The 7,966-nt window shown below is 48.0% G+C and overlaps 1 protein-coding gene across 1 annotated transcript in view; it reads left to right on the top strand.

Moving 5' to 3' along the window:
* The window catches only part of DAPK1 (death associated protein kinase 1), a 470,647-nt gene that overhangs the window by 160,846 nt on the left and 301,835 nt on the right, over window positions 1-7,966 (top strand). Inside the window, 2 exon segments of the mRNA XM_029919672.1 lie at window positions 5,848-6,036; window positions 7,872-7,966. Coding sequence (XP_029775532.1) covers window positions 5,848-6,036; window positions 7,872-7,966 — 284 coding nt within the window.

The following is a 7,966-nucleotide window of genomic DNA, read 5'->3' as shown; positions in this document are numbered from 1 at the left end:
CAGTTGACTGAGATTACATCCCCCTTTGAATTCTATTCCCTGAACGGCAGTGGAGTTACCATGGGCACTGAGATAATAAACACCGTGGATTTATCATTAGTATGACTACATGTTGCTCACACCTCTTGCTGGCACTTTCTGAGCACTGAGTGTGAGCCAGGCCCTGGCAAAATGTGGTCCGTGTGACACCTCCTTTCATCCACATGACAGCCCACGGGGTGTTTTACTGACGCCTGGAGGAGCCGAGTGGGCTGCCCAGGGTCACCCAGCTGGCAGTTCACGGCATGTCTGACTCCTGAGCCAGTGCGTAGTGACGATGCTTAGCACGCCTTCTGGAGTATAAGGGCATTTTCAGACACATTGTCCGTGGTCTTCCATAATTTGGACAATAAGATATAAGATGGGTTCCAGCTTCTCTGAAGCCATTAGGTTTCCAGACTTAATGCTTAGCTTCGGCCTCTGTGTGTGGATCACACCAGTGTTCGTGAGTGTGTGTCTGTGTACTAGAGAGGGAAAGGGGGAGAGACAGAGACAGAGAGAGACAAAGGCCTCTATTTAGACCTGTGATCTGGAATTTCTGTACGTCCTCATTGGATATGAAGATGACGCCCTAGAAGCCTGAAATGAACCAGCCAAAGATTTTATCTCCTGCTCATCCCTTGAAGACATTACCCTCTGCAGTCATGTCTCATTCATCGTCCACATCTGGAAGAATGTGGTGGTAGATTCTTGATAAAATGTGGCTCAGGAAGGCTGGATTATCAGCCAGGGTCACGATGTTATAGCAGCGTCCTCCAGGCAGCGCTGAGGGACACGTGGCCGTGGGGCTCAGGGACACAACATTCTGCGGAGGACGAAGTCTGCTCTGCACCTAAGAAGCTGCGTGGCCGCACTTGGCACAGAGACGCAGCGGGTCTTCCTCTGTTTAGAATTGTCAGAGCTGCCACTCCAGGCCGAATCTTCAAATTTCTGTCAAGATAACAGGTTAGTGGGGTCAGGCTCCTCCCACAGGACTGATAGGAGGTCAAAATTGCTCCCTCTCGTGTCCCACGTGACTCCGTTCTTTAGCACCTCCCTGGTGCCCAGCATCGATGCTGGTTTTGCCACCAGAAGAGGCTGAAGGGACAAACCGTCACAGGGTCCTCCCTTCTCCTGGGGACAGGCGGCCTTGTTCTCTCAGGAGGCACAGCTCTGTTGTCCCTGGTCACTCGTGAAAGGCCCCTCGGGGATTTGTGAGACTGGAGAAAGTGGCAGATGCTGGATAGACAAGAGAGCAGGCCAAGGCACCCAAAAGGAAGTCCATCTGGCACAGGGGCTGCTCCCTGGGGAGATCACTGTGACCCCTAGAATCAGGGAAGTGTGGAGAGTGGGGAGTGGGAGCGGTTGACCTCGTCCGTGCTGACTGGGTTCCGTGCCGCACACCTGCTGGAGGGTGGGGGCTGAGCCACCAGCCAGCCATGCCTGCCCCCCGCTGTCTGTAGCCCCTCAGTCACGAGGTTCCTACCCCACACTGCGTGTCCGGCTGCCAAACACACGCTCACTTTGCGGCCCGCTGAGTGTCACAGCTGGAGCGTGAGGGGCTGCAGGGAGAAGGAAATACCCAGAGCAGCGGGGGAGTGAACATCCAGGAGGAGCCCTGCAGGGCTGCTGCCTGCTGCTCCCAGAGAAGAAGTGGGAAGAAGTGTCTTTTTCATTTCCTTTTAAAATTAGATTCAAGTTAGATAAAATGCTGTGTGGTATTGGTTCCAGGAGTAGAACTTAGTGGTTCATCCCTTACATAGAACACTCATTGCTCATCCCAACAAATGCCCTCCTTAATGCCCATCCTCTGTTTAGTCCATTCCCCAACTAATCACCTCCCCTGCATAACCCTTAGTTTGTTCTCTGTATTTAAGAGTCTCTTAGGGTTTGCTTCCTTCTCTGTTTTCATCTTATTTTATTTTTCTTTCTTTTCCCTATGCTGTTCTGTTTCTTAAGTTGTTTCTTTCCTTTCCCCTTTGTTCTGTTTCTTAAATTCCACATATGAGGCATTGACTAATTTTGGTGAGCGTAAGACACTCTAGTTCTATTCACATAGTTGCAAATGGCAAGATTTCATTTTTTCATTGCCAAATAGTATTCCACTGTGAGTGTCTGTGTGTCTGTGTGTGTATACATACACATATATACACACTACATCTTCTTTATCCGTTCATCAGTTGATGGACATTTTCACTCTTTCCAGCATTTGGCTATTGTTGTTGATCGTGTTGCGGTAAACATTGGGGTGCATGTGTCCCATCAAATCAGCAGTTTTGAATCCTTTGGATAAATACCTGGCAGTGCAGTTGCTGGATTGTAGGACAGTTCTGTTTGTAATTTTTTGAGGACGCTCTTCCCTGATTTCCATAGTGGCTGCGCCTGTTTGCATTCCTTCCAGCAGTGCAAACATGTTCCATTTCTCCACATACTCGCCAACATCTGTTGTTTCCTGCGTTGTTGATTTTAGCCATGGGACAGGTGTGAGGTGGTATCTCATTGTGGTGATTTCTATTCCCTGATGATGGGTACTGCTGAGCATCTTTTTGTGTGTCTGTTAGCCATCTGGATGTGTTCTTTAGAAAAGTGTCTATTCATGTCTTCTGCCCATTTCTTCACTGGATTATTTGTTTTTTGGGGTGTTGAGTTTGATAAATTCTTTATAGGTTTTGGATCCTAACCCTTTATGTGATCTGTCCTTGGCAGGTGTCTTCTCCCATTCCATTGGTTGCCTTTTAGTTTTGTTGATTGTTTCCTTGGCAGAAGTTTTCTATCTTGATGAGGTCCCAGTAGTTCATTTTTGCTTTTGTTTTCCTTGCCCCTGGAGACATATCTAATAAGAAGTTGCTGCAGCTGAGGTCAAAGAGGTTGCTGCCTGTTTTCTCTTCAAGGATTTTGATGGCTTCCTGTCTTACATTTCGGCCTCCCATCCATTTTGAATTTATTTTTGGGTATAGTGTAAGAAAGTGGTCCAGGTTCATTTTTTGGCCTGTTGCTGTTCAGGTCTCCAAACACCATTTGCTGAAGAGGCTGTCCTTCCATTGGATAATCTTTCCTGCTTTGTCAAAGATAGTTGGCCCTCCATTTGTGGGTTCTCTGTTCTGTTCCATTGATCTATGTGTCTGCTTTTGTGCCAGTACCATACTGTCTTGATGATATGACAGCTTTGTAGTACAGCTTCAAGTCTGAAATTGTGATGCCTCCAACTTTGGTTTTCGTTTTCAGGATTGCTTTGCTTTTTTGGGGTCTTCTTCTGGCTCCATACAAATTTTAGAATTATTTGTTCTAGCTCTGTGAAGAATGCTGATGTATTTTGATAGATTGCATTGAATGTGTAGATTGCTTTGGGTGTATTGACATTTGAACAATATTTATTATTCCAATCCATGAACGTGGAATGTTCTTCCATTTCTTTGTGTCTTCTTTAGTTTCTTTCATAAGCATTCTTTAGTTTTCAGCATACAGACTTTTTGCCTCTTTGATTAGTTTTGTTCCTAGTATTTTATAGTTTTTGGTGCAATTTTAAGTGGGATTGATTCCTTGACTTCTCTTTCTGATGCTTTGTTATTGGTGTGTAGAAATGCAACATATTTTTGTACTTTGATCTTATATCCTGCGACTTTGCCAAATTCATGTATCAGTTCTAGCAGTTTATGGAGTCTTGTAGGGTTTTCCACATAGAGAATCATGTCCTCTGTGAAGAGTGTAACTTTGACTTCTTCCTTGCTGACTTGGATGCTCCTTATTTCTTTTTGTTGCTTATTGTTGAGGCTAGGACTTCCAAAACTATGTTAAATGACAATGATGAGAGTGGACATCCCTGTCATGCTCCTGACCTTAAGGAAAAGCTCTCAGCTTCTCCCCATCACGGATGATATTAGCTGTAGGTCTTTCATATACGACCTTTATGACATTGAGGTATGCTCCCCTTGTCCCTTCTTTCTTGAGGGTTTAAAAAATTTTAATGTATATTTCTTTTCCTGAGAGAGAGAGAGAGCCAGGGAGGGGCAGAGAGAGAGAGGGAGAGAGAATCCCAAGCAGAATCTGCACTGCCAGTAAAGAGCTCAATGTAGGGCTCAACCACACGAACTGTAAGATCATGACCTGAGCCGAAATCAGGAGTCCAGTGCTTAACCAGCTGAGCCACCGAGATGTCCCTTTGAGGGTTTTTATCAAGAAAGGATGCGTTATTTTGTCAAATGATTTTTCTATATCTGTTGAGAGAATCCTGTATTCTTATCCTTTATTTTACTAATCTGTGGTGTATCATTTTGATTGATTTGTGGATATTGAACCAGCCCTGCAACCCAGGAATAAATCCGACATGATCTTGATGAATTCTTTAAATGTATTGTTGGATTCGATTGCTAGTATCTCGTTGAGAATTTTGCATTCGTGTTCATCAGGGAAACTGGTGTGTAATTCTCCTTTTTAGTGGGATCTTTGGTTTTGGAACCAAAGCAATGCTGGCCCCATAGAATGAGTTTAGAAGGTTTCCTTCCCTCTATTTTTGGAATAGTTTCAAAAGAATAGGTATTAATTCTCTAAATGTTTGGTAGGATTCCCCCGGAAAGCCATCTGGCCCTGGACTCTTGTTTGTTGTGAGATTTTTATTACTGATTCAGTTTCTTTGCTGGTTGTGGGTCTGTTCAAATATTCTATTTCTTCCTGTTTAAGTTTTGGTAGTTTATGTGTTTCTTCTGCCCAGGGTGCAAGATGGCCTCTCCGTCAGGCCTGCCCTGCCACTTTTCACCACGAGGGGTCAGCAGTTAGCAGAAAAATCATGTTATCCTTCTATGATATCAGTATATCCCCATGAAATTATTTTTTTAAGTTATTTATTTAATTTGACAGAGAGAGAGAGAGAGGGCGAGCAAGCAGGGGAAGGGTAGATCTGGAGGGAATGAGAATCTCAGGCTGTCAGCATAAAGCCAGATGTGGGGCTCCACACCAGGAACAGTGAGACCATTACCTGAGCCAAAGTCAAGAGTGGGTCGCTTACCCAACTTCATCACCTGGGCACCCCCACCATGAAGTTATTTTTAAAGACTGTGTAAAAACTCTTTCCTAATGAACACTCAGTAAGGTGTAGGAATGCCTACCTTTACCAAATCCTGTCAGCTCTCCCTGGAGAAGCCCAGCCTGCCACTGTGTAGAATCTATTTGCAGTGAATCTAGCAGTCAACCTAACACCATCTCATGTACCAAGTGGTACTGCTTCACCTGCATCTGTCAGGATCCTGATGGGGACATTAATGGAAGAGTAGTGTCCTGGATAAAAGTCACGGAGACCTCCAAGAGACAGTGAAGCATCCAAGTCCTGGAACAGAAGGAAGCCATTAGCACCCTGAGGGCTGAAGAGACAAGCAGAAGAAATCCTGTTCCAGAATAAGCTGGAGTCCAGGGGTGAAACTGTCAGGAGGTCTAGAGTCACAGACAAACAAGTGGAATCAGAGAATCAGTAGGGAGTGGTGGCGGGGAAACGCTGGGCCTTCTCTTCCCCCACCTTGTCCAGTGTCTCCCAATGGTTGACCCCATCCAGAAGCCAAGAGGCAGCCAGGCCCTTGCAGTCCAGGGGGTCCGTCTGTGGGCCTCAGAGCAGTGCAGAAAAGGGATGTGGGAGGTCAGCAGCCTGGAAGAATCCAGGCACCATCCCTGAACCACTGCTGCCTAGCATACAGGAGGGCTCCACAGGGTCCAGCCCCAAGCAGGGGGTGGGGACGAGAGTGTCCCGGGAAGTGAGAGGGCATTGGTGAGGTGGGAGGGGCACCGGCATGCACTGCACCCAGGCACCCGGATGGGTTCTCACTGCGTCCTCTCTGCCTGCAGGCTCCGTGAGCATCAGCAACCTGTACCCAGGCTGCGAGCACGTGAGCGTCAGGAGCCGCAGCATGATATTTGAGCCGGGCCTCACCAGGGGGACCCTAGAGGTGGTGGTGGCACCACCCCAGCACCCACACTGTGCTGCTGATGAACAGTCCACCAAGGCTATTGACATCCAGAACGCCTATCTGAACGGTACGTAGCCCCCCCTGCCCCCCCTGGACTGCAGGTCACCCCCCTGGCTCCTGAGGGAGCCAGTCCTGCTGTGTGTCACAACCCCAGGAAGGACAGAAGAAGAGCCACACGAAGTGACTTTGGGATGACCCAGTGAGGCATGGCTGGTCCATACCCACAAATAGTCAAGCCAGACACCCTGCTGTCCTGGGCACTAGCAAAGCATGGGCATACAGGAGGTGCTTAATAAATGACTGCTGAGTAAATCAGTACCTTTTATAAGCAGAGCCAAACAGCCACTTGGATGAGAAAACTTATAAAACACTATCCCATTAGCAGTTTGACCAATCCAAGTGTCAGAAGACTGATTCTGGAATCATCTCCACTCATGGCTGAGGCAGATATAGGCACGGGCAGTTTTTCCCACAGGCAAAATTTCAAGTATGTTCTTTGCTCTCTCTCATTTCCAGGGGGCTGAGGCTTTAAATGTTACCAGGGAAGGTTTACTGTCTCCAGCAACCGCTGTAGCCTCTGTGTTGCCCCCAACCCTCAAGCACCTGTGGCCCCACATTGCGTCATGTCACTTGAACACCAGTCCCTACCTTGTTGAGACAGCTTAGAGCAGGTATAGAGCATTTTCTTTGAGACTCATCTGTGTAGGGTGTATGAGTTGATGTTCATTCCAGTGCCTGGTGGAGTGTCTGGCAGGGGGACGGCGCTCAGAAAATAGCATTTGGGAGCTTCCTTATGTAGGCTCTGCTGGCTCCAGGGAAATTGAATGAAAGTCCGTGGGCATTTAGCTACCCTAAAAGCACAGTGTTCCCAGAGCTCCCGGAGCTGAGCTGGCGTGCGGCATAGGGAGAGGAGAAGTGTGTCCCAGCACCCCACATACACCCACCCTGCTCCCCGTACCTCCCTCCTGCCCCAGGTCTGGCCCCCAGCACTCCCCATGCTCGGAGGACCCAAGCCTGTGTTCCAGATCCCTTCACACGAAGGCCTCCACTGTCAGACTAGAGAGTCCTGTCCCCAGGAGTGCATGTGCTCCTAGAAGAGGCTCCACAGGAGCCTTGGATCTTCCAGAATGCTGACTACAGAATTTCTGGGCCCAAAATAGGCACCAAGGGGCTAGAATTAGGGAAAGGGAGCCTGAAGTCCTATAACATAAGTGGTCCTGCCTGGTCCCCCAGAGGTCCGTGGGCGGGTGGGCACTGTCCTGCTGGAATGTGGCATGTAGGGCTAGGGGGTCTCTGTGTCTAGAATGTCACCAAAGGGTCCCAGGTGCTACAGGAACTAGTCAGAGCCTTACCCGCAGTCACTTCCAAGAAAACCCTCTGCACCCACGCTCAGTTACACGGAGCAACTACCCCCCACGCTGGGTGGCCTCACGGACCCCACCCCCTCACACTTGTACCCTCATCCTTCATGTACAGAACTTTGACCAACTATTGTGTCTTTCCCCTGTGTAGGCAGCCTGCTGGCTTCTGACCCACCCGAAAGGTCACTCACTCACCTGTGGAGGCCAAAATTAATAGTGACTTTTATGTTCAACATCGTAGACCCCGTCATGTTCCAAAAGGAACTTATACTTATGTGCGGCTATGGAATCTTACCGTGTCCATTCTCTGTGTGGGTTTGTTGACGGAGAACCCCAAGTCGGCATTTTGCCCTGACTCCTTCCTTGTGAGGAGGAATCCCTGTGGGGAGAGGTGGAATGCACATGTCTCTGAAGATGCAAAGATAAATAGGTCAATGCTACGGACATCAGTCTTTCCCTTGGTGGTTCCTAAAGTGCTAAGCAAAATGGTGATTGGAGCTGGCCGGGACTGTTTCAGATGGTAATCTTTTTCTGTCTGTAGGAGTTGGTGATTTCAGTGTGTGGGAATTCTCTGGAAATCCTGTATACTTCTGCTGTTATGACTATTTTGCTGCAAATGATCCCACGTCCATCCAC

Source organism: Suricata suricatta, chromosome 13 (genome assembly GCF_006229205.1).
Source record: "Suricata suricatta isolate VVHF042 chromosome 13, meerkat_22Aug2017_6uvM2_HiC, whole genome shotgun sequence".
NCBI classification, from domain to species: Eukaryota; Metazoa; Chordata; class Mammalia; order Carnivora; family Herpestidae; genus Suricata; species Suricata suricatta.
This window is presented reverse-complemented; position numbering and strand designations above follow the sequence as displayed.